At 38.1% G+C, this 27596-nt stretch overlaps 1 protein-coding gene across 2 annotated transcripts; it reads left to right on the forward strand.

Annotated features, from left to right (window-relative positions):
- LOC113068840 (ubiquitin-like modifier-activating enzyme 1) lies at nucleotides 1-27596 on the forward strand. Of its 2 annotated transcripts, none has more exons than XM_026241692.1 (26): nucleotides 1-219; nucleotides 5018-5134; nucleotides 5336-5394; nucleotides 5498-5666; nucleotides 18562-18696; nucleotides 18841-18947; nucleotides 19030-19120; nucleotides 19269-19401; nucleotides 19734-19831; nucleotides 19922-20068; nucleotides 20256-20432; nucleotides 20551-20658; nucleotides 20790-20870; nucleotides 21362-21514; nucleotides 21603-21768; nucleotides 21878-22074; nucleotides 22173-22237; nucleotides 22328-22523; nucleotides 23475-23549; nucleotides 23635-23824; nucleotides 23925-24013; nucleotides 24098-24190; nucleotides 24279-24470; nucleotides 24559-24660; nucleotides 26402-26502; nucleotides 26610-27596. In XM_026241692.1, exons 2-26 carry the CDS (start codon nucleotides 5018-5020, stop codon nucleotides 26743-26745), a joined length of 3177 nt encoding a protein of 1058 aa, XP_026097477.1. In that variant the 5' UTR covers nucleotides 1-219; the 3' UTR covers nucleotides 26746-27596. The 2 variants fall into 2 exon arrangements, with proteins under 2 accessions (XP_026097477.1, XP_026097476.1); XM_026241691.1 differs by lacking the exon at nucleotides 1-219 and adding an exon at nucleotides 2821-2830 and having other exon boundaries at nucleotides 26610-27595.

Genomic DNA, 27596 nt, shown 5'->3' on the forward strand with positions numbered 1-27596 from the left:
CCTGAACTGAAGAATACTTGCTGAACTGTTAACGGTGCAGGGAATAGCCGGTCAGGCAACCGTCCAGCCTCCCCTCACACTGGAAAGTCACGTAGCTCCCGCCACTTCCAGGGATAAAGTTACAGAAACGGTTTGAGTTGACCATTTTGTTATTTATCTTTTGCCCGCGAGGTATTTCTATATCCAGTACCGTGGAGAGGCCAAGTAATATCGGATGTGGTGAGTTCTGCATACTTATGTGTCTAGCTAATGCTAACTAGCTAACGTCTCCACAAGAACACAGTCACAGCTTGCCAAAGCCAAGTTTGTACCGCTGAAGTCAGCTAACCAGGCGCAACAATTTGCCTGTAAATTTCAACTGGCCACTTTAGGAACAACCAGCTAACGGCATGCGCGAGACAATGTGCCCTATGCGCGCATCACGAGCCGGGGATAAAAGAAACCAACTCATTCTTGCGGAAAAGTTGGCTAGTTCTCCCGTCATATGGTTTGGGCTATTTTTCAGATTTCCTTCAAGCTTTGCAAGAAGGTTGCGCTAAGCTAACAAGCTTCGTTTTTGCAGGCTAACGTTATTGCAAAACGTCCTCGCATCGTTTCCCTGAAAGCTAGCCTGGAAAGATAGCAAGATAATCTGACTGCCCACATAATTGCACAATTGCTCAGATTGCAGTCTTTTAAAAGTATCTCAAAATTCGCCCTAGGAAAAATAGAACAAATACTGAATCAAACTTGTCAGCGCTTTGTTTCTTCGCTTAGATCACTGATCATTAAACCTAAACCTGCATTGTTAGCATCGATTTGCTATAATGTAAACTGTAGCTTCTTTAAACCTCACGATCCCTCATTAGTAAGCTTGTAACTTGCTATGTGAAACACCTCTTAAGAGGATGTTTTGCAGCGAGGTAACTGGCTCACTTGGACAGTGAGGTGTTGACTATCAAGTGCAGGTGCGTGAGCGACAGAAGGATGCGTTGGGGGGTGTTGACATTATTTGTACTTGCTTTAAAGGTAACTCACACAGGGAACATTTGCTTCTTGTATGCACCATATGCGAGAATAAGCGGCCCACTTGGGCCTTTGTCACAAGTATCACCCCATCCCCCAACGCTTATTCCTCTCATTTTCGAGAAAGCCCATGCATAACCCCTCATTTTAGCAGTCATTGCTTTTGAAAGGAATAGTTTTACATGGTTTGTTGCTTTAGGGTATGTAAACTGCTCTATGTAAATAAATGAGGCAATTCTTCAGTGCTTATATGTATGCATCATGTGTATGGATGTTCAGTGTTTCTGCAGGCTGTTATTTAATGGTTTTGTTATGGTTTTATATTAAATTACCATCTGCAAGGGTGACACATTTTAACCAAATGGTTTATGTCGAGTATGTCTGCTCCTTAGTAAAATAGTTGCGACCTACTTAAGAGAGTTAGCTGTCAACTAGCAGGTTGTATGGGTTTTTTCATGTTATGAATAAGAATAGCATCTGCTTTAATGTTGTTTTGGTAAATGATTTCTAAGTTATCAAATTAGCACTTCAGCAATTCAGCCTTTACAAAAATTATACAGATCTGCATGATTATTTATTGCAAAAATGTTTTGCATGTCATAATGTACTGTGATTACTAGAATGCTGCTTGTCTGATCTGACTTGAGGTCGTTTGTGCCCTTTCCTTTGACTAGTAGTACATATTCACATTGTTATTACCAAACCCATATGAACATTTAGTTTTGGTGGTTAATTGTAAACTAATCATATCTTTACATTTCTGTAGCGTAAAGTGCCACTGATATACATGTATGACAATGTATAGCAAAATGGTAAATGGCAAAATAAATTGAGAATTGTAGACCGAATGCATTAACATCCACCCTCAACAAGATTGTAATTGTATTGTTGTCATGTAGCTATAGCTTTATAGCTATGGACAGACATTAAATATCTCAGAAAACATTTTTCTACATATTAGGACTCAAATAATACATAATAAATAATAATAAATTCTTGCATGCTTTTATTTTCAGTATCATTTGTATCTCATATGTAAATGGTACAAGACATAAAATCATTTAAAGAAAAAGTTCGCACAAAATAAAAACTCATCATTTCTTCACCCTTCAAAGCGTTCCAAAAATGTTTGCCTTTTTTTCTGAAGAACACAAAATATTTGTAAGAAAATTGGCAACCAAAAAGTTTTGGTTGCCATGGACAAACACTGAATGAAAAAGAAAAACCCTGTTTTAAAATTTTATGTTGCACAAAAAAAAAATCAAATTCAAAGTCATACAGGTACGGAGTGTCATAGGGAGGAAGAAAATTAGGGCAATTTTCATTGTTGGCTTCTACAGCATGTGTTCAGTTCTTTATCCACAGCCTCATGACAATAGATAAGGTGGTTCAGTTCAATGAGCACAACTGAATATCAATTACAGAAGCCTGAAGTCCCGGCATATGCAGAAGTGGGTGGGTTTTCCGTAAAGTCATAGGTAGGGCAGCCAATGGGCGCCTGTTTAGGATTGCAGCAGTCTTGTCCAGACCACCTTTTCCTGTTCCTCTTTATCCGAGCAGCTCCGCCTCTGTGTCACAGCTGCCATTTTGGTTTTGTTCCGTTCAAACCAACCCAGAAACGCGACACAGACGGGCAGCAGACTGAACGACAGTGACTCGGCAGGATAGTATAGGGGCTTTACTCACAGCATCTCACCCTGCTGTTCGTGCTGTTGCTGTCCGTTTTCTTCTCGCATCTACATCAGCCCGCAATCCGCACCATCTAAGTTAGTTTCACACGAGGAGCGGTTTGCTGACACAGAGAGTGGACTGAGAAGGATTATTGGTAAGAGGCAAACGATTGCACTTGGTGCAAGCAGCTGTCTGCTCTGATAGCTCTTTATCGCGTGTATTTCCCCGCCTATGCTCTTATAATAACGTGCTGGCTGATCGGCATGGACCAGGTCGTTGTGTTTATACAGGCGCCGAGTTCTTTCATTCACTGGTTAGCATGCTAACTTGGTACAAGTGAGCTAGGCCTCAGGCTCCGTAAACTGCCTTAACCTACTATTGCAGAGCATGTAGCAGGCTAGCAAGCTAGTTGTCTAAGAATCCCCTCGTGCTCCCTGCTAAGTGATCATCCGGTTAAATTAATTTGTCAAATCTGATTAGCGTTAAATTACGCGACCTGCTTCGCGTGTTCGCTGAATTGAACATTTGATGTCCTGACGTACTGCGGATGATTTTTGTGTGTCTCTTTCGTCGAAACGGAAGTGAATTATCTACATTTACCAAGCAGGTGTAACGTTAATCGTTGATCTTTACGAGATAATAGAGCTTGTATGTTATTTTTTGCTTATGCCACGCACAGATTTGTTCATGTTTCGGTTTCGCTTGGTTCAGATCAGAGGGTGGGCATCTCAATCAGCTCATTGTACACCCATATGCTAATTTTCTCATATCTTGGTGTGTCAATATATTAAGTATGTACTTAGCCATCTGTACACTAATGGAATTTGTGGGCATTATTTTGCTTTTATTAAACATTACAGTTCATTATCGTGTTCTAAACGTGTGACTTACTGACTTTGGTGGAACAAAAAAGTTGTTGTCAGGCAGAATGACAGCCTCAGTCATTGTGTGGAAAACATGAGTGAATGATGAATGATGCTGTCAGTTTCTGCCTGTAAACTCTTTTTATGTAGCACAGGAGTCACCATATATGTTTAGAACAACACAAATTGTTTTTACATGTTCTAATTTAATTAATTAAATCACGAGAATTCTGTTCAGAACGGCACGATTGTATGCGGAATTGCAGCTCGTGCGCAGCTGGCGAGTTTTGTTTGTAGTCAGTCTAGAATCTACGCTGTCTTTCCAGGGCCGTTGAACTCTATGCTGCTTAAAGAGCGTTAAAGAGTTTCGTTTCAGTAAAGCAAGTCTTCGTATGTCGTAAATATTGAACTGAACGTCATTCAGTGCTTTATTAATGAAATATACTAACATGATACATGAAATATGAATTAATGGAAACCGTCATAAGATTGTATTAAGTTTGTGTTGTGGAAACACTGCACGGACTGGTATTGGGATGTGGCATTCACTGCAGTTTTGTTTTAATGAATCAGCAGTTTTATTAAGACCGATTGGTTGATCCAGTAAATGAACGGGCCGTTCACCATAAACACAACGCTTCTGTCCGCCAGCTATTTATAGCCAAAGCGCTTCGTCCTGCGGCAGAAATCAGGCTGTCCTTGTGCTGTGGAAAGACAAACCGTATTGTTTTTATTCCACACATAAGTGATCTGAATGTAGCCTGGTGCGCTCCCGTTCATTTGATTTTTTTCTTAGTAAAATCTAATTTAAATGAAATTATTTGCTAAATATGAGTAGTCTTATAATAACTAGCCTTGCTTTTATAGAATATATTTCTTTGTGCCCTTTAGAACGGTGCTCAATTGGCTGCATTGCTGGTATGATCGATTTTATTTAGTTTTTACTCTTAAAGGAACTGTCCAGTGCTGAAATAACCATTTATGGATATAAGGCCATATTTCAACATTCTTCTGAATGGACATTACATGTTGGTTTACAAAGATGAAATCTATAAAAAACACCTTGTGCTCTTTTGTTCCATGTTGGCTTTATATCAAGATTTTAAAACATGCAATTAGTAGAGCTATTTTTGGCTAGGTGCTTGCACATTAAATAATGTATTCAAACCATCTGGATGTTGCTATTATTGTTCATTTGCACCACTGCTTTCTATTTGTCTGTGGAAATAACACATGAGCTTTTGCCAAGTCCAAGAGCAAATAGCATGAAAATGCACTAAGATGATAATTGGTTTGTTTCATTTGGGAAACTCATTCCACCAAAACGAAGTGACCTGTAAGATGATGTTTTTTATTTTCTCTGTAGATTTTACATGATCTGCATTGTTTGTGCATCAATCTTTATGCGCTCCAAACCCATAATATTATATATAATATCTGAAAAATACTGAGGTTGAGTTTTCTTTCATCTCTTCTAGATGTCCAGCTCGCCGCTGTCCAAGAAGCGTCGCGTGTCAGGATCAGAGACGAAGACGGGATCCCACTGCTCCTCCTCTAACTCTGTCAGAACCGAACTGTCTCACACACCAGCTAACGTAGGTTCAAGTCAAGCTTTTCATAACTAGCTTGTTTGCATATAATGGGAACATCTAGATAATCTGATCTAGTATGTGTATTTGCATATTTTGTGAATATAATCTTCATTCTTTACTGTGCCTGGTTGTTGAAAGGCAGCCAGTTTCATAAGTTATGCTCGTCTATTTATAGTCTGTTAACTGTGGTTTTGGTCTCTGCAGGGCATGGCTAAGAATGGAAATGATGCTGAGATCGATGAGGGCTTGTACTCCAGACAGCTGTGAGTTTGGCCTTCATTTCAGTTTGATGTATCCTTAGAATGTTCTTAATGAGCAAATAAGAGGTCACACGAGTAGTTGTTAAATTTAGTATGTGTCTCTCAGGTACGTACTGGGCCATGAGGCTATGAAGCGCATGCAGAGCTCCAGTGTTCTGATCTCAGGGCTGCGAGGTTTGGGTGTAGAGATAGCCAAGAATGTCATTCTGGGTGGAGTCAAGAGTGTTACCCTGCATGACCAGGGCGTTGCTGAGTGGAAGGACCTTTCTTCACAGGTCAGTGGTTGGCCATGAGTCATAACCATAAGTGTGTGTGGATGCAAAACATAGCAATTGCTGCTAATCTTGTGCAATTTAAAGGTACCGTAAAATAGCATAAACAATAGAATAGTCAAAATCCACATTTGGTGAATCAAACAAGAGGTTAATTACATTACTGTCCTATTTGGGTGCAGTAAGACCTGTTTGGGTTCAGTAAGATAAAGTAAAAGGAATGTTGCAAAAGATGTCTATTTTATTTACATTTACATAAAAGGGACCATGCACAAATTTAACAAATGATTCCATTTCTTGCTTTGTACTGAATTTAGCTAATGGCTAGTTTTCATCTGCGGTCTCTTGGCTGGTAATCATAGGTAAACAAAAAAAAAGACAACAAATACAGAGGGTGGGAATCACAGGGTTATCTCACGATATGATATGAGTCACAATACATGGCTTATGATAACAATAATATCATGATACAGTGATTATTCCATAATCAATATATTGCTGAACAGTTCTATGATGATACATCATGATACCTGTCTAACTGTGAAAACTAAATGCCTGTGAAAAGGTTGAGGGCAAGTTTTCTGTCTTTATTGAACTCCAAACTGTTAGAAAACAACACAAAAGTTAGTTTTAAAAGCTAAGTAAATTAATCCTTTTATTCTTGGACTTGAAACTTACACTCATCTCATCATAAAAACCGAGCCCCGTACACATGACATGCAGGGAAAAAGTAGCTGTAACATTGCCTCTTTTGTGTGCTCAGGTTTGTTATTTCAAATGTAGACATGCGGCAACACTTCTGTGCTGCATTATGGCTCTGACGGGGTTTCGTCGTCCATGCCATAGGTGCAGATTTATGTTTTTGCCAGTCAGTGCCCACTGCATAACGCGCACTTACAATATCTGAGAGAGAGGGAAAGCATCCAGTTGTGTTCACATAAAACTGCACATGCCGGCAGCACTCTCTCACTCATGTAGTGAGGGAAATCCACCTGTGATCCGAGCAGAGGGGTTAGGCTGACCATGGACTGGATATGCAATCTGCAGTAATAACTAGGGATGGGCATTTTGGGAAATATCTCATTTCGATCATTGATAGGTTTAAAAAACGATTAATCGGGGGTGGGGCTTATGCGGGGGGCGGGGCATGGTCATAATGTATATAATGAAAAAATCTGAAGATTATGAAAATGAAAAAAAAATAAAATAAAATCTGACATGAAAATCTATGAAAACATGAACACATGATTAGGACAGGTTAGATTATGATTATGATTATGATCAAGCAATGTTATTAATAAAGGAGCAAGAAATATCTGCCTGAGGTGAAGAGTAGCCTATACCAATAAACGGAAGCTAATTCTATGACACATCCTATGATAAATCAGATAACTGAAATACAGACGTAACATTAAAACTTTAATCTGCACAATAGGATGCTAAGTTATGCGTTAGACAGAGAAAGAGAGCGAGCGCGAGCTCCCTCTGATGCGTTTTAATGACAGCGCGCTGAAAGATGGGCAAGGACAGATTTTACTATAGATTCCTATAAAGTTCTCATTATAAATGTATGGCAGATTTGTGCTATATTTTCATCTATGTTATTAAGTGTAATAGTTGTAATTAAGTTTTATTTATAAGTAAAGTTTTATTTTCCATAAACCTGCGCGTTTTTCGAAGCCATATGAATTTAATTATGCCCACAGATATGACGAAAAAAAAAGCTTGGCTGCATTATTATAACATCAGTAATAAAATACCAATAATAATAGAAAAATAAAACATTTAAGAGCAATATCATTATCGGGCATTGCTTATATGAGCATGAAACGAATCACTGATAGGCAGCGATTTCAGCATAATTGTTCATGTTAATTAATCAGATGTAGACTAGCTCTTGCAACTTTTATCTGAAAAAAATTCGCAGATGCAGATGTGAACTTGACCGAAAGTGTAACTCGATCGGATTGTGCTTTACAAACACGAAAGTACAATTACTTCACATTAGTGTCACTATCGTTATTTTTTAATGTATTTTAATATTTAATATTTTGTATTCAATTTGCACTTTCTGATCAACCAAAATATTTAAATATTATTTAACAGCATGGAAATCACTGATTATTGCTAAATAATTGAATGAGATTTAAAATATATTTAAGATAAAAACTATGACAAACAAATAATTTTGATTTTCGTCATCTCTACGAATGTTTAATGTAATTAGGCTACAAATAGCCTATATCCAGTGCATTTTTATTTTATTTTGGGCGGCAGTGGCTCAGTGGTTCATGTAGGCTGTCTACAAACCGGAAGGTTGGTGGTTCGATCCCCGGCTCCACCTGACCAAGTGTCGAGGTGTCCTTGAGCAAGACACCTAACCCCAGCTGCTCCCGACGAGCTGGATGGCGCCTTTTATGGCAGACACCGCCGTCGGTGTGTGAATGTGTGTGTGAATGGGTGAATGTGAGGCAAATTGTAAAGCGCTTTGGATGGCCATGTGGTCTGTTGAAAGCGCTATATAAATGCAGTCCATTTACCATTTATAAAGACCATTTCATTATTTGTCTGTGATTTAAAAATGAACACACGAAGATACTTTTTCTTTTTTTGCTACTTTATTCAACGGCATTTTTTTTTTTTACAAAACATAGTCTTCCAGTATAACTTTAGCAACATATTTTGATCCAGCGGTGAAACGTAGTTTTTAAAAGATAAGAAAAAAGTTTACCAAGTTTAACCAAACAACTATTATAAGGTATAAAACAGAGGCCAAATAGCCTAGATAGTTTAACTATGGCTAAAGCTCAAAACTGAAATAATAATAATATTTAAAAAATGGATATTATATTTACCACGACTGGTGAAACATTATAATGTCTATTCAAAAAGATAAGTCGGTCTACGTGCTCCGATGAGAGCCAAGTGCGCAGCCTGTTCACATTTAGTGGAATAAATTTGCTCCGCTGGAACAGATGTTGCAGGAACAGCCAGGTACCACTGGACAAGTAAACCTTCTCCGTCCCTGAAACTAATGGGCAGCAAATCTTTCACCACCATTTCAGCGAATAGCTTTGTCGTCTTCTCGGTTCTGCCTGCGTTGCATTTAGGTCTTACGGCAAGTGATTAAAATGCTCGTCCGAGTTGCCGCTCTGTTATCGCCAGATATTTTATGTACAAATTTTAGATGATAGCGCATTGTATTTGTTGTAGATTTGTGTGAAAGCTTGGCGCTGCACAGCTTACCCTGAACTGTATTTTCATCGTTCTTCTCAGGCCATCCTTACAAATATTCTTGTTTGCCGTAACCCGACCGACCCCGTCAATTTAGCACAATTTTTTTTTTTTTTTTTTTTTTTTGCTTTTAGTCCAACCGACTTGCCGATTGTAAATTTGCGTTAAGACAGACCAATTTTTTTTTTTACTCTTCAAACAACTAATACAAACGCAATAAAATACTATTAATTATATTCAAGTATTGTAAATATATAAATTGCCTTGGCCTACATACAAATGAAGGCTATCTTCTTTAATTTAAAAAAAACCCTTGACGTCATCTGTGTTTACACGGATGTCACACTGTGGCCTGTGCGTTCGCTTCGTCTCTCATTCTCTGTCAGAGTCCTGTCAGAGACGGTTCACTCTTGGTAATGATGGCAGCGGCTGCAATAAACTAAATGTTTGCGGTCACTGTTCAAAGTCATACGGGTTCGGGCACCATAATACATCTAAAAAAATTCATTAAAACAGCTTGTTTTAATGAAAAGCTTTTTGATTCTCTTCTGAGGCTCAAGAGCGCATCGAGCAAAATATTACTGCATGTTTATTCAAAGCATTAGAATACATGACTGTGAAAAAAACATAATATTTAAAATAATGTTTTTGAACCAATTATTATTAAGTTGCTTAAAGAACTTTAAAAACAGCATCATGTATGCATGCATTTTTAAATAAATAAAAAGGGCGGAAAACCAGTCACACAGAATACATTTTTTCATTGAAAAACATGAGATGCAGTGGGATGGGGAACAAAAACCCAACATAAAGTCTCAAAATATTTGTAGAAAATTAAATTAAATACATTGATAACGGTGACCCTCTAGAAAATGTGCGAAATATGCGTTCTGTGTGAACGGCTTGGTTTCAGTTTTGATATAAACAAGATCTTCTCCACATTGATGTTCTTTTTTTTTTTAAGTAGCTTCAACTGGATATGATACCATAACCTTTAGAGCCCGACCGATATATCGGCCGGCCGATATTATCGGCCGATATGAGCTTATTGCATTTAAATCGGCATCGGCGTTTATAATGGCCGATGGAACATGAGAAACGGAGTCTCATGCTTTACTCATGTTATGAGTGTTGCATAGTTTACCCACCAGAGGGAGCTCTGCAGCTCCAGAGTTGACAACAGCGCCAGAAATTCACTAGCGAAGAAAGCGATAAGCCAAGCCAGCCACGGAGATTTTTTTTCTGTTTTGACGGTGAGTCTGTCGTTCTTCATGTGAAATGATTTAGTTCATACACTGTATATACAATGATGTGGTAGTTCTAGCTAACGGTCCTATCATTATCACTTATAAATATTCTGTAACATCACTTACAGCCACTAATGCATTGCTATATTAGATTAGCCACGAAGCTAATACCATGTTTATCAGTGGAAGAGTGCGAACGTTAATAAGATGTCAAACTATAACGTTATCGTTTAACTTATTCTAAATATATCTGCAGTGTTTCCCACATAATGACCGGGTAACTGTGGCAGGGGGGCAATGACTAGAAGTTATGTACAGCGTGCCTCGAAAAAACAACAGCTGTTATGTTATTGAATGAATTCATTAAAAATAGGTCATTGCACTTACATCAAATCACGATATGGACGAATATCTGTAAGTATTAAGCCGGAATAGTCTTTTTAAATATGAATCCTGCATGTTCTGCGCGTCTCTGTTAATGAATGGCGCAGAAGCGCCTCTTCATTCATTAAACACACGTAAGCGCGCATTAAGCTCGCGGTGAATTCAGCGTCCGCTGTCTCACTAAATAATCACGTGAACCAGAGATGGGACCAAGTCACACATGTGCAAGTCTCAAGTAAGTCTCAAGTCTTATCCTTCAAGTCTCAAGTAAGTCCCAAGTATTTTTTTCTTGGGCAAGTCAAGTCAAGTCAAGTCACAAGCTATGTCAAGTCAAGTCCAAGTCAAGTCACCTTAATATTGTTATTTTACCTGCAGAATCTGATCTTAATAAAGTTAAAAGACAAGATATAAGTAACTGTCAGTAAATTAAAATAATTTGGATTTGCATTGTAAATACTCATGTTCAGTAAAATACATCATGGAATCAAACAAAATTGTAACTTCCTAAAATTATTTATTTTTCACTTCTGCCAACAGTGTTTGAAATGTTTTACATTTTCATCATTGAGTCCATAAAACAAATAACAGCTAAACATCCAACAGACTCCTCTCTGAACACCTCTCTCTCTCTCTCTCTCTCTCTCTCTCTCTCAAACACAGTTTACATACAACATTAAACTGTTACATTTCTCCTCTCTCTCTCTCACACACACACACACACCCTCTCTCTCTCAGAGTATAGAATATAAATATGACGTATTTTCAATTGTTTCATACTTTTTTGTTATGTACAGTACAGACCAAAAGTTTGGACACACCTTCTCATTCAAAGAGTTTTCTTATTTTCATTAATATGAAAATTGTAGATTCACACTGAAGGCATCAAAACTATGAATTAACACATGTGGAATTATATATGGAATTATATACATAACAAAAAAGTGTGAAACAACCAAAAATATGTAATATTCTTGGTTCTTCAAAGTAGCCACTTTTTGCTTTGATTACTGCTTTGCACACACTCGGCATTCTCTTGATGAGCTTCAAGAGGTAGTCACCTGAAATGGTCTTCCAACAGTCTTGAAGGAGTTCCCCGAGAGATGCTTAGCACTTGTTGGCCCTTTTGCCTTCTGTCTGCGGTCCAGCTCACTCCTAAACCATCTCGCCTGGGTTCAGGTCCGGTGACTGTGGAGGCCAGGTCATCTGGCGCAGCACCCCATCACTCTCCTTCTTGGTCAAATAGCCCTTGATGCCTTCAGTGTGACTCTACAATTTTCATATTCATGAAAATAAAGAAAACTCTTTGAATGAGAAGGTGTGTCCAAACTTTTGGTCTGTACTGTACATAACAAAAAAGTATGAAACAACTTAAAATACGTCATATTTATTTTCTGTACTGTACTGTGTACTGTACACTTCTCATGATTGGGTAATCGCGGCAGCTACATTAGTTTTTCTGATTAATTGTTTTGCTCTATGAGAAAGACAAGGTAACAAAATATTCGGGGCCGTTCACATCACGTCTTTTGCAAGTTCGTTATTTCCAATGTAGGCGCGCTGTATGCGCGCTCATAATGGAAGCAACGCGCGCGCGTCGCACCGCATCGAGTTAAAAACATCTAAACTTTTCAGAATGCCGCAAGCGCACCGCAGGTCATGTGACAATAACTAACCAATCAGCTTCATCCTTTCCCGTATCAAGTTATCAACGTTGAAAGCTCAGCTAAAATGAAGGAACAGCTGTTCATAGCTGTATATGGATTGCCATTTTGAAACGAATTTAGTAGCAGAGCTACTGCGAGCGATTTTTAGTGCTGCAAATCCATTTATACTTTGCTGAAATTTCCGCGTCTTCACTGAGAGAGAGCGTGTCATGGATGCTTAGCAACGACAGACGCCCCATGAGCATTTCTGTCCGAGCGCTTTGGAAAGAAGGAGAAAGCGGCGCGACTAGCGTTTTCCACGCGTTTTTAGTCGCGAACTATTGAAGACAAAGGCGAGGACCCTCGGTACCTCTCAGGCTGACATGTTGATGTGATGTGATATCTGATTTAAGTGGGCGTGGTGTGTGTAAGCTAGAGAGGGCATGACTGATGATAGTGTCCTGATCCAGTCACGACGCTATTCTCAGCCTGCGCTCCAGCTGAGTAATCAACTTTATTTAAAAAAATAATTTATATATTTTATATTCAAACTGAAAACATGATGTGATTAACACTCAAGTCATTCAAGTCATCGTGTCTCAAGTCAAGTCAAGTCCCGAGTCTTTAACTTCCAAGTCCGAGTCAAGTCTCAAGTCCTAAAAATAGCGACTCGAGTCGACTCGAGTCCAAGTCACCAAGTCACAAGTCCCCATGTCTGACGTGAACACATGAACAACATCTCCAGAACTGCTCTGACAGTCACTTCATGAGCATTTGACCGTTTGATTTAAGTAAAAACAGCGCCACATCACATACACAGAACTGTAAATGTACGCCAACCCGTCAAAATAAAAGTCCAGTTAAAGGCTGTTGTTCAGCAGAATGTACAAAAGCCTATCATAGACCCGATTACTAAAATATTCGATATTTACAGCCTTATGTTATTCTAACGCTAATATAGCTTCCTTTTTAGCAGGCCCCTTAAATGCTTGCTATTAACTTGATTGAAGGTGGTTCTTCTCAAAATTGACAGCGGTGTGTTCATGACACTAACGTTAACCATTCAACTTCGAGTAGGTGGGTCAGAAATGATTAACCAGAGGGGACATGTAAATAAATGTGAGCTGAACAAGCGCTTTTTTTTATTTATTTTTATTTTTTACAGATTGTTTCAAAGCAGCTTTAAAGACATAACAGGAAAATGTTGTAATATTGTTAAATAGAAGTAGGTAATATGTAATACCTATTGGTTGACAAATAAAAAAAATATATATTTCTCATTTTTGCCTATGTAGGAGATCCCTGTTTATTATAATTCTAATTCTAATGATGACACGAGTAATGATACATGGTGATATTATTAATACACATGCTTATTCTTTCTCTGTCTCTTTCTGGCCTACAGATACCTGAAAAAGGTGAATGCTGTAGCAGCAAAGTGTGGGACTACTTCTGCAAATACTTTAACTTTAGTATTATAATTTATTTACAGAACACACACAGACTGTTAAAACCAGCTTCAACTGGAAGAAAGTAAAAGTGTTTTTTTGACCATTAAAAAATATATACTTTTGATGTGCAATTGTTTAGTCATTGAGACTATAATCTAAGGCTTTTTTTTTTACATAATCTCTTCTGGAAAATGGTTTATACAGCCCACATACATAGAACAGGCAGATATTTTGCTATTGAATGTTGTGTAAGTGCAGTATATAGGAAATGGGTCTAATATCCAGTTTATTTTCAAAATCAAAATATCGGCTTATAAATCGGCTCTTTTCGAGTTAATATCGGCATCGGCATCGGCCCCCAAAAATCCATATCGGTCGGGCTCTAATAACCTTATAATGCAATGGCACATACATCGTCATCACATCTCTTGCGCCACTGAAATACCTCGGACGGTGCGTACACGAGGTGACAGATGAGACAGTACTGTGTGAAATTTTATCGTAAACAGTCATGTTGAAGCCTTGCAGTATATGTTTTGCATTATGGCTGTCCACTCTGCTTATTGTTTTTCGAAAAAATGTTGCACTCCTGTTTGTCATTGCGCACATAACTTCACGCAAATAAATCATCAGAAATATTGGTCTTTACCAATATATTGAATCTTTACATTCCTCCTGCCTGTTGTCCGTGGATTTACCTATATTTGGTGTTATTTGCCGTATAACACTTTAGACATGCAAAATCGATTTTAAAATCGATTCAAGGAAAATTCGTCACTCAAATAAAACAGGATTTTTTTTCACAAAAGTGACAACCCAAGAAAGCAAAGTAAACGTTCTCTCATTTTTAGGTTGCATTGATACGTAGCGGTGGATGCAAGTAAAACAGTACCTCATTTTTTTCTCACCTGAAATTCATGCAATATAAACATGTTTTTGACAAAGATTTAAATTTGTTTGTGGTCTATATAGCCTGCATCAAAATGAGGTTTGCAGTGATGCACCTGAAGGCACGGGTAGAAGACCCAGTCAGTGATGTCACGATATTCTAATTTGTTTAAATTCATACCGACGTCATCACCATCACAAAATTGTACTTTTTTTTTTTTTTTTTTTTTACATTGAAACTTGAAAAAATATATATAGACCGACCTACCGACCCTTTTTTTTTTTTTAAATTACTTTTACTGCAAACCAAAATATTTTTCAGGGTGGCCTCAAAGGGAAGCCAGCCATCACTACGTGACTTTGAGGCCATGATTATGTCTTCTTACGTCTTTTGAGGCATCAAGTGGGAAGCTAACCAATCAGAGATCAGGGCGCCGGCCAACGTGCTGCCATAACCAATCAAAAAAATAATAATAATAATTTCGATCATCGTTTACGTGATCGATCATCGCTGTCGCAGTTGAGTACTCGATCACTGTTGCACATCCCTAGTAATAACATGATTGATGCCTATGGTCCATGCTGATAGCTGTTCTAGGGCAGTTTTTGTATTTCTTATCTCCATAAACTCTATATATATATATATATATATATATATATATATATATATAGCAAGCTTATATACCCATCTTCATAGAGATTTAATAAGTTTTTTCTGCTTGACCCCCAACATGTCAGACAGTATGACAGATTACAAAAGATTGTAGCGTGCATAAGTTTTAGCTACATCAGTGGGTAGACATTGTCTAATTTGTCTAAAATTTATCAAATTATAGTTTATAGTCCTCACCATTTTCTTTTCATGTTTTTTAAAATTAAGATTTGGATCCAGTGTTAAACCTACATAATTAAACTCAGTAACAATTTCTCTCTTTTCACCATTTATACAAATATCGGATGGACACACATTTGTTTTAGAGAAAAAAAAAAACATCCCTTTTTATTTTACCAGTGTTCAAGCTGAGACACGATTGCTCTAACCACTGTGTAATACTTCCCATAGCCACTTTTACCTTTTCAGCTGCTAACTCTGGTGTTCTTGCATGTGTAAAAAATAACAGTATCGTCAACATATATTTGCACTTATATCCCTTCACACTGCTCTGGGAGATCATTAATGTGCAAACTAAATAATAAAGGGCCTAATATCGATCCTTGGGGTACATCTGTTGTACAGTTTGTTATTGGAATGAACCCCTTTGATTTTTGCACATTGTCTATTTGATAAATGAGAAAATCCATGCTTAAACCCAAGATGAAAATTTTAATTTAGAAAGTACTTTTTGATTAAGTGTAGAAGGCTTTACGCAAATATAAAAATATAGCATCAACTGTTCCACCTTTTATCAAGCCTAGATTGTGTGTCTGTTAAATGTAAAGTAGCCGTTTAAGTAGAAGGATTTACTCTGAAACCAGATTGCATACAGTGTGAACCGAGCTTAGCTGTATTAAGTTAAGATGTCAGTTGTTCAAGAACTCCCTTTTCTGCAAACTTTGAGACTGCTGGCAATATGCTGATAGTTTTGTAGTTGCTAACATTGAAATGATCCCCAAATTAAAAAACAGGAGAAACAATGGCTTGCAGCCATGCAATATGAAAAACACTGTATTCAAATGATAAATTAATTAAATTTGAAATAACAGGAGCTACACTATCTTTGAGTTTTGAGAAATTTAGTGTCAAATTGATGGACATCCCTACATTTAGTATGTCTTAATAAGCTGATAACTTTGTTAACCTGTGTAATATTAGTCATGGCTAGGTTAAAACCATGGCTGTCAACATCAGACGATAAAATATTTCTTTCCCTTTTTGCAATGCGACGGAGTAATCTAGAATAAAATTTCCTTGAACTCATGGATAATTTATCTCCTGTAAAAGGCTATTGACATTTTTCCAAATCAATTTACGGTTTCCTTTTGCCTCGTTCATTTGGTGAAGATAACTTGATTTAGCTGCTCTCGGTTCTCAAATAACTTTGTTCCACTGTCTTTTATAACAAAGCCTGTCGATATCCCTTCCTGGCTCAATAGCTATCCTTAATGCAGAGTCCCTGTTCTCTATGAGCTTAAGTTCTCGTTAAACCAAGTTAGATTATTTTTATGCTTGGGTTTTTTTTTTTTTCTGAACTTTTATAGTGAATTTAACACTTACAGAATTAGTACTATTGATAAGTGTTACAACCATACTCTACATCCTGTTTTTGGTCAGTTTATGAGCAACTAATGTTAAATTGTTATCAGATTCCACAGTGATCAAATTCTAACTCCTTTCAGGTCTGTTTGTGAATATGTGTCTAAGATGATTTAGCAGTTCTTGTGGGTCCTTTGATTACCTGATTTAAAAGAGATTTATCTGCAATAGTTTTCAGGTTTTTTTCTCTTTAGTTTGTCCTCCCAGTTCAAGTTAAAATCACCCATAATAATTATTTCTTTGATTGCGTCCCTAATGTCTGTAAATTGTTTATAAAATATAAAATTTACTGAGGGGTCTATAAACACACAAGGATTTTTGAGGAGACATAATTATTTTTAGCCCTACGAACTCAAAGTTGTTAACGGAGTTAAACAAAAGATGTTCACACTTAAAACCATTTCTCACATATATTAACACTCCCCCTCACCTTCCTGAGGATCTATCATGTCTAAAACATTATCCAGGCATCATAAAATCACTTGTTGGATAACTCTTGCAACCAAGTTTTAGATATGCAAAGGAAGTCCAAATTTGAATTGGATAGTAAATGAGACAAGTGTTTGTTCTTTGAGACAATCCTCCTAATATTCAAATGTCCACCAATAAGTCCTCTCCGTTTCACATTGGGGTCCCACAAAACCTACAGGTGATTTACTGTCTGAAACATTCTATATACAGTCTGCTTTCTTACCACAGGATTATGACATGTGAAGATGTTGAGTGTAGTCGCTGGAGCCGTGGTAGATCTTGTAAAATCTCCACCAAACAGTGTAGAAATATCGTGCATTGGAGCATTAATATCCACAGGAAATCCCCAGGCCCTCACCTCATCATGAGACACTGCGGGGGTCATCCCCAAATGAGGCTCAACTCCAGAGTCCAGCTGTATTCTCTGTTAACCGCAGCAGTACAATAAGCAAGAGCCCATGAGTCTTTCGTGAATGCGCAAGCAAACCCCGCTGTCTAGTGGCACATTTGCGCGTCATAGCTTGTACATAGTCCAAAACATATGAGCAAATTCCATAGTATCTGAGCAGGTTATGATAAAAACTTCCCACGCATTTAGGTGACTGGAGAAAACCAGAATATAAATAGTTTTTCCCCCTGAGGAACAGAACTACTCAAGTTTTTGGAGCACAACTGATCCACATGGAGAGTTCCGGACACAACACGTACCAAAGAAAAGATTAATACTAGAAAAAAAACACCACAAAACTTAGATAAGATATTTTTGTGATTTGTAACATTTAACTCTGCGAATAAAGTATTAAAAGGCCTCTGATATATCTGTATAAAGACATTATATAAGAAAGAAAACGGCCAGCTAGGTGTAAAGAAAATGGAGTCGCAGCAGGCTTCATCATTTAAAATAAATGCAGTTTTTTTTTTTCAACTTTCTATTAATCCAAGAATCCAGAGAAAAGTGTTTCATGGTTCCCACAAAAATATTAAACCGTACAGATGTTTACGACATGATGAATGTTGCATTTTTTAATGATTTCTGAAGGATCATGTGACACTGAAAACTAACGTAATGCAGAAATTCAAGCTTTGGAATAAATGTCTTTTTAAATTGTTTTAAAATGGTGAAATTGAAGTTGTAGTAATATTTCACAATAATACTATTTTTATTAAATAAATGCAGATTTGGTGATCATAGGACACTTCTTTCAAAAACTTGTGTACATTAACAAATGAAGACATATAACAACATTCAGTGGACAAAAAAAAAAGAAATGTTTTGTTAAAAGTACTAGTTGTAGTAATAATAAATAATAGTGTTTCTTGTCTTAGTTTTACCTGCGTGAGGAGGATCTTGGGAAGAACCGTGCAGAGGTCAGTCAGACTCGACTGGCCGAACTCAACAGCTATGTGCCTGTAACCTCCTACACTGGCGCCCTCAACAACGAATTCCTGACCAAGTTTCAGGTACTAGCTTTATGGCTCCTCTGGACTACATCCATAAGCTCAAAACACATGGACTAAATTCCCACATACATACAGAACTTTGCATTAGTTCAAGGTTAATGCATTTAAAATACTCCGCTAACAGGTGTTTGTGTGTTTGACCAGGTTGTTGTGCTCACCAACTCCAGCCTCGATGAGCAGATACGCCTCGGTGACTTCTGCCATAGTAACGGCATTAAGTTGATCGTGGCAGACACGCGTGGGCTGTTTGGGTAGAATACTTTTCTTAGTTAATGTTGAGTAATAATTTTTTTCTGGTGTTATTATTCTCATGTAATTTCTGTTTCTCAATAGGCAATTATTCTGTGATTTTGGGGAGGAAATGACGGTGTTTGACACCAATGGAGAGCAGCCGCTGAGCGCCATGATCTCAATGATCACAAAGGTAAAAACTTTTAAACCAATAAAACCAAATTATACTGTTTGATGGTACCATTTAAACCTTGTTTACGGTAGTCAGAATGAAAGAAGTGTCACATTGTTACACTGGCTGTCTAAACATTTTGCTCCGTTTGTGTTGTGTGTGTTTAAAGGACAGTGCTGGTGTGGTAACATGTCTGGATGAAGCACGGCATGGATTTGAGAGCGGAGATTTTGTCACTTTCACAGAAGTGCAGGGCATGACCGAGCTCAATGGCTGTGAACCAATAGAGATCAAGACACTGGGTGAGTTATCATAGGTTTTCTAAGTTAAACAGACCCAGCAACCACCCAGCTTTTAGTCTGTTGTTAGCCCAGGGTCCTTCAGAATAAAAACATGCTAGATTAGTGATTCTCAAGCTTTTTGACTCCAATAAGCAAGTAAATATAATTACATTTCAGAATTCCAGGAGTTTTCCAGAAATGGAAAATGTGTAGGATCCCTGAAATGAGTTCCTGGTCTCAGAGGCCAAAGCGCTGAACTTGTTACCGTTTAAGAAGGTTTTTCCTGATAACTGTACACCATTTGAAGGTTAGTCTGTAGGCTGTTTTGTGACTGTGATGTCCTCTCCCATCAGGTCCTTACACCTTCAGCATCTGTGACACCAGCTCATTCTCGGACTATGTGAGAGGTGGTATTGTCACACAAGTCAAGATGCCCAAGAAAGTTGCCTTTGTAAGTTGACGCCCATGCTGAGGCTAACATTATATTACTCTTGTAAAGTGAAAAAGTGGATTACATATGCACACTTCTGTCTTCGATCAGAAATCCCTGTCCTCTTCCATGGCCGAACCAGAGTTCCTGCTGACTGATTTTGCCAAATTTGATCGTCCAGGCCAGCTGCACATAGGCTTTCAGGCGCTGCATGCATTTGAGAAAAAGCACAGTCGTCTGCCGAAGCCCTGGAATCAGGTGAACACTTTTGCTAGTTGTTAGATTTGTGCATGAGGTCCAATCCACTTCCAAGCTTATTCTGGCCAAGAAATGTAATGCCTCATCCATTACACGGTGTTCTATTTAATGGTATATGAATGCTGAGCTGTGGACATCAGTCTCAGTGACTCAGCAAGTATTTCTTTCTCTCTCCGTACTGCTGCAGTCTGATGCGGATGAGCTTGTGGCTCTGGCTGAAGAGGCGAATGCTGCGCAGACAGGATCTGCCAAGCAAGAGCAGCTGGACCAGGCAATCATCAAAAAACTGTCCTGCATGGCTGCTGGAGACCTGGCACCCATCAATGCCTTTATTGGAGGGCTTGCTGCCCAGGAGGTTCTAAAAGTAATATGGCCTTCCATCATTTCCTTTGAGTTTGAAATCAATGAGATTTATGAGTGACGTGTTGCATTAGGCTCCTCTGTCATGGTCTGTTATATATTGCTTCTTTCTTCTTTTTCAGGCTTGCACAGGGAAGTTTATGCCCATCATGCAGTGGCTGTATTTTGATGCTGTGGAGTGCTTACCTGAGGCTGAAGATGCTGTTCTGACAGAGGAAGAGTGTGCACCTGTGAGTGCTTCTTGCACCATTGTCTATTTATGCGTTTCAGTATTTGTTTGATGCTAGTGGAGCTACATGCATCTCACCCAAAAGAGTTTTGGTTGATTGCAAAGAATAATGTATTCATCCGTTTTCTGTAGAGGAACTGCCGCTATGATGGCCAGATTGCTGTTTTTGGGTCCAAGCTGCAGGAGCTGTTAGCCAAACAGCGATATTTTCTGGTGAGGAGCTGAAACTGGCCATTTATCAAAATGGGAGTTGATTTCGCCATGCCAATTATGCAGTTGCACACTGCTTGCGTTTTCCCTTGAAGTTTTAATGAGCCAATCAAATAAAGCTTCTTTGAATCATATTTATGCTGCAAGTATTAACTGTTCTAACCAAGTTTGTTTCGCCTTTAGTCCAGGGTTATTGAAAAATAAAGCTATAAAAGACCTTTTTAACTGAAGTAAAATCTTAATATTGGATGAGAAATGTTAATGAAAATGAGATGTTGCCTTTCTGACTGACTGCAATTAGTGTAAGTTGAAGTACTAAAATTACTAACTGAATAAAATTAAGCTATTTATAAACTAATAATGACAAATGTATTAAATCTACTAAAATAAAGCTAATTTAAAATTCTGAAACCTATAATAATTAATAAAGTGTACTAAAGTAACACTGATTTAGTCTTGAGTGTTGATTTTAGTGACTTGTTTCCTGTGTTCAGGTTGGTGCTGGAGCTATTGGTTGTGAGCTGCTGAAGAACTTTGCTATGATGGGCTTGGCCAGCGGTGAAGGAGAGGTCATAGTTACTGACATGGACACTATAGAGAAATCCAATCTCAATCGACAGTTCCTCTTTAGGCCTTGGGACGTTACGGTAAGATTGACTGACACAGACTAGAGAAGGAAGGAATTTGATGTCTTTCTCGATTGGTTGCTGATGAGTTTGTTGTTCCTCTGAGCAGAAGATGAAGAGCGAGACCGCTGCTGCTGCTGTGAAGCTGATGAACCCATCAGTCCGCATCACGGGTCATCAGAACCGTGTAGGGCCTGAGACTGAGAAGGTCTATGATGATGACTTCTTTGAAAGCCTTGATGGAGTGGCAAATGCTCTTGACAATGTAGATGCCCGTAAGTAAAAGTTTTAGAAAGCAAAGTGGCTGGTCATATAGGTCACTTCAAAATGTAACAATCAAAAAACTATTTGGAGAAATCAACTCTTCATGCTTTGCTTTTCCAGGTATGTATATGGACCGGAGGTGTGTGTACTACCGTAAGCCATTGCTGGAGTCTGGTACTCTCGGCACCAAAGGGAACGTGCAGGTGGTCATTCCCTTCCTCACAGAGTCGTACAGCTCCAGCCAGGATCCTCCAGAGAAGTCCATTCCTATCTGCACGCTCAAAAACTTCCCTAATGCAATCGAGCACACCCTTCAGGTAACTTGTCAAACTTTCTTTGTGGTGAATTTCTGGTGTCTTAAGCCTTGCATACCTTGATTGACCTAAACTGACTGTTTACCCACCTGCTTTCTTAGTGGGCTCGTGATGAGTTTGAGGGTCTTTTCAAACAGCCTGTTGAAAACGCCATGCAGTATCTGACGTAAGTTCTGGTCAACCTAAACAACCTGTACATTTTCCACGCATGGTGCTGTCAGCCGGTTTAAAATGTAATGTTTTCATTCCTCCCCAGAGACCCGAAGTTTATGGAGCGCACACTGAAGCTCCCTGGAGCGCAGCCGTTGGAGGTGGTGGAGGCAGTATACAAGAGCCTGGTGACAGATTACCCACGCAGCTGGGATGACTGTGTAGCCTGGGCCCGCAACCACTTTCAGTGTCAATATAACAACAACATCCGTCAGCTACTGCACAATTTCCCTCCAGACCAGGTGAGGCCTTTCTGTTCTCATTTGATCAGCTATCATTGGATGGTGTTTACATAAAATTAACCATAAAGGGTCAATCACATGACACCTTTTTCATATCTAACCGGAAATAGTAAGCCACTAATGCCATTTAGTCATTTTTTTTAACTGAAATTTGAATTTAACGTTTTTAAAAGTTTTTACTTTATCGAAATTGTACAAAACTTGCTTTATCAACTTGCGTTTTTGCCACTTGCTTTGTGAACAGGAAATCATGGAAAGGATTTGAAAAGGTTGAATGGTTGTGAAAATAGTCACACTTATATTCCTCACTGTCAAAAATGACCGCTTTGAGAACTAATGGGAAAATAATTTCTAATCTAGTGATAACAGTTGGTACTGTGCCTGAACACGGTCTTTTTTGAAATATATAATTTTTATGTTTATATTATGAAATATCAACCTTAAGTTTGGAACACAACTTAGATTTATGGCTACTATTTTGTTGTTTTGGAGTAAAACATGTTTTGGAAAATATGGATTTCATATAAAATCTATAATCTGCCAGGTGTTGTCTTTTAAAAAGAGACCAAACATAAGTCTGTGCTAAAATTTTATTTTCAGGTCTATGCTCAAAAAATGGTTAGCAGGTAATGGGTTATAACTATTAGGTAAAAAATAATTTACTGCAATAAAATCCCCTAAAAATACAAAATATATATATTAAAAAAAAAACATTGTTAAAGTAAAATCTTGTACATTCACAACTGGAAAAAAAATGGTTATTTTTGACTGCCATGTTAGGAGCACCAGAGGCTTAATTTATAAAAATACATTAAAATTGCTGTTTATAAATACAATTACTTTTTGATGCATAAAAATCAATAAAATGTATTTAGAAAATAGTGTGAATTTCCATTTAATGCCAACCGTATTGAACATTTAGTTTAATGTCTTCCTGCTCTTTCTGTCTAGCTTACAAGTTCTGGAGCGCCATTCTGGTCAGGTCCAAAAAGATGTCCCCATCCATTAGAATTCAGCACTAACAACGTGAGTATTCACTGTGAAAAGACAAGTCTTGATTTGAAATTTCATGTCATAAAAAAATGATTGATCTTGATATTATGGTTGGTAGGATCTTCACATGGACTACATTATGGCAGCAGCTAATTTGCTTGCCCAGTCATATGGCCTGCCGGGCTCCACTGAACGTTCTGCTCTGACTAAGCTGCTGCAGGATATTAAAGTGCCTGAGTTCATACCCAAATCAGGAGTCAAGATCCACGTGTCTGATCAGGAGCTGCAGAGTGCCAGTGCATCAATCGGTAAGAGGAGACGAAGAGTTGCTGAACTCATCTTTTTTGTTCCAGTGAAGCCAGAACAAAGAAAACTTGATTGCTCATTTTACTATTGGTCTGTTTTCAGACGACTCTAGGCTTGAAGAACTGAAGACACTGTTGCCTTCTCCAGAAGCGTCTTCTCAATTCAAGCTCTGTCCCATTGAGTTTGAAAAGGTACCCCTTATAACTTGACCTCAATTTCCTGAATTTAGAGCCCTTGAACTTCAGTTAAAATGCTAATTATATTCCCTTCTTCAGGACGATGACACAAACTTTCATATGGACTTCATTGTAGCAGCTTCTAATCTAAGAGCAGAGAATTATGACATTCCTCCTGCAGATAGACACAAGGTGAGAGGCCCAGTGTAATGGTTTCTTAACCCTCTCGCAGTCAAATCCCACCCTTCGCGTGTCCTCACCTTTCTTTTTCATCTTTCAGAGCAAACTCATTGCTGGAAAAATCATTCCAGCAATCGCCACAACGACAGCTGCCGTGGTGGGTCTGGTGTGTCTGGAGCTGCTGAAGATCATTCAGGGCCACAAGAAGGTTGAGTCCTACAAGAATGGCTTCATGAACCTTGCTCTGCCTTTCTTTGGCTTCTCTGAGCCCATAGCTGCTCCCAAGCACAAGGTAACCAACAGCATTGTCCATTACAGCAGCAGAGCTGGTGTCCTTTTGAATATGAATGAGCTCTTTTAACACTTGCTTTCTTCCGCAGTACTATGAGATTGATTGGACGCTTTGGGACCGCTTTGAGGTGAAGGGCATTCAGTCCAGTGGTGAAGAAATGACACTTCGACAGTTCTTGGACTATTTCAAGGTAATACTTGATGCTCATTGTTGATGAATTTGAAGAAACTAGTGGTAGACTTTGAAAATTATTTTAGTACTCGGCAGATAAATTGCTCGATCCATTTCGCACGTTCACGTGAAGGGGTAGGGGTGTCTCTGTGCTCTTTTGGTTGGAGGGGAAGGGGTAAGGGCAAGGGCCAGATAGCCCTTCAAACAAAGATTTTTCAGGACCACACTTCCAACGAAGGGGTATGAATTCTCACGGCAACATGGCTGCTACAGCGAACAAAGACACATAAATGTAAGCTTTTTTGGCATAAAGATTTTAATGAAAAGTAATCATTTGATTTGTTACATTCAATTGTGAGTTCATATTAACGCTCATGTTACTCAAATGTTTGCAAAAACATGTATTCTCGTCTGTGTTTTATCCCCTACCACTTGACACTCTGTTTCAAGGGACAAGGGGGAAGGGGTATAAAATAGAATTGGGATTGGGCCTTAGTAACATTCTGATTGGTTTGGTTGCACATATGATGCTACATGCACTTTTACAAGTTGTTTTTTACTGAAATGTGTGCTGGCAGTGTGTGTGCAGAACCACCCTATAATGATTAAAAATCTAGCCAGTATTGTTTTATTTTATTTAATCTTCTTAAATCTTTACCCCTTTCTTAAATCGAGCCGATCTCAGATGCCTGTCTTTGTGATGTCACAAAAACAAGACCCTCTCATGTATGGGTGGGCGATATGGGAAAAAAATATAATATCACAATGTTTTTTAGAAAAAACATGATTCACGATTTTATCACAATTCTTTGTCATGTTGCTTTTACTATTTTTACGAAGTTGTCTGAGCATTACAGCTTAACTAATTTCCCTATTATAAAGACTAAGAATTTCAAGGTAACAAAAAAAAAGAGTGGCAAATATTTAGGCCAAAGAGGGCAAAGATATAAAAATCTTTGTTAAATCTCTTTAAAGACTATTTTTAGTTCTAAGAAGTCATCATAATATAATTATATAATGTATTGATAAATATCATTCTATCAAGATGTTTATTAACCCATGTTTTAATTTATACAATGTAAAAGGTCTGTTTTACAGCACTTGAAATAAATAAAAGGAATGTTTGTCTTATATTTTATTTGGTTTATATTCTAAACCATTTAATTGTTAAATGTGTAGAATTAATTTCATTAGACAATTTGACACATTTGTAATAAATCTTAATGGCTTGGCAGGTCTTAAAATTTGAAACTTCTGATGAACTACATATGACACATTGCATTATTTATTTGTGTAATTGTTTATTTAACGAAAATAAAACCAAAATGGAAAAGTTAGGACACCCTTATGGCGCTTTTCCATTGCACGGTATAGTTTGGTGCGATTCACTTTTGGGGAGTTTTCCACTGTTTAAACTACAGTACCCAGTACTTTTTTCAGTACCACCTCGGTTTGGTTCCAAGTGAACCATACCATTAACAAAATGTTTTTTTATTATTTTTTATGATTTTGGAAAAAGCATGGAATTCAGTAGGGTTTTCTAACTTTTTAACATGACTATTTAATGCATTTCCTTCCCCATTTAATTTTATGAATTGACTAAAATAAATACTAATATTCAATGTAATGGGGAAGTAATATTATTAGCTTTTTTTTTAATATGCCCTATTTGTGTCCATCCCTTGTAGAAACAAACAAATGTATGTCTTTTCGATCTTAGACCTTGCGCGCTAATGGTTGACGCTCTGTTGCTCCCTCAGAATGAACACAAACTGGAGATCACCATGCTCTCTCAGGGAGTTTCCATGCTCTACTCTTTCTTCATGCCTGCCGCCAAGCTTAAAGAACGACTGGACCTACCGTGAGTTGGTTTTCCTATCTTCAAAGATTTACTCAATTCTAAGCATACAGGTGGCAGTGAGGCATATGAGATTGAAGAAAATTAAGTTTCTCTCTCTATTTTCATAGGATGACTGAGATCGTGACAAAGGTTTCCAAGAAGAAACTGGGGAAGCATGTTAAAGCACTAGTTTTTGAGCTCTGCTGCAACGATGAGACAGAAGAGGATGTAGAGGTCCCCTATGTCAGATACACCATCCGCTGAGAGGGTTATTGGGGTAGGGAAGGGGACTGGTCAGAGGCGGGAGAGGGCGGCCCACTGGGGATGGGGGAGTATCAGTACGTTTGGAAAGCCCAAAGAGAAACAGTCCATTTTTTTTATTTTAATCAATAACTGAATCCTAAAAGTATTATCTCTCAAACAGCACTCTTTCACTATTGGTCGAGCTCTCTAGGGTATGTATCAATCAGGCTGGTAATGTTTAGGATTATGGGGAGCATGTGATTCTTTGGCTGTAGCTTGTTTGACCTGGTTGTTGTAACGCACAGCTTCAGTGTATGAATTTATCTGTACACCACTCGTCACTCCCTCCCTCTACATCATCTTCACACCGGTCTCCGTTCCTGTCCTCATGTTACTTTTGTGGGCAGCACCATACTGCTTTGTATTCTGAAGTAAAATATTGACTGATGCCAAAAAATGGAGTACAAAAGAGAAAAATCGGTTATGTTCGCTTAATCATTTCAATTCACTGCCTTGGCTTGATGTCACCTTAAAATGTAACTTAAAGCGCTCTTTTTGGCCAAGGTCTCGGAGCGAGTTGGTCCACTTACTGAACTCCTGCTCTCCCGTAGGCCCGGTGGGAACATCCCTTTGCCTCTCTGGCTTCTTCATGGGTTGGGTTCAGGAACTTGCACATAACCTTTTTTTTCTCCCCCATTTTTATTTTTTATTTTTTTCTGGTGTACACCTTGTAGAACATAAATTCTGTATTCTTTCTACTTTAAACTCCAAAAACAAAACAAAAAAAAACATTACAGTAAAAAAAAAGTGATTTTACTCTGTAATGGGAGCACTTAGTGTGTTAGTGAATAAAGTTGAAAACATTTTCTTGC

The sequence above is a fragment of the Carassius auratus genome, unplaced genomic scaffold, assembly GCF_003368295.1.
Source record: "Carassius auratus strain Wakin unplaced genomic scaffold, ASM336829v1 scaf_tig00000254, whole genome shotgun sequence".
In the NCBI taxonomy this organism is placed as follows: Eukaryota; Metazoa; Chordata; class Actinopteri; order Cypriniformes; family Cyprinidae; genus Carassius; species Carassius auratus.

Bases quoted from the DNA above. Each gene is read 5' to 3' on its own strand.
- LOC113068840 (XM_026241692.1), top strand. From the start codon at position 5,018: ATGTCCAGCTCGCCGCTGTCCAAGAAGCGTCGCGTGTCAGGATCAGAG. The intron at 19,121-19,268 runs GTAAAAACTTTT...GTGTGTTTAAAG, and splicing joins TGATCTCAATGATCACAAAG to GACAGTGCTGGTGTGGTAAC. The intron at 24,014-24,097 runs GTACCCCTTATA...TCCCTTCTTCAG, and splicing joins GTCCCATTGAGTTTGAAAAG to GACGATGACACAAACTTTCA.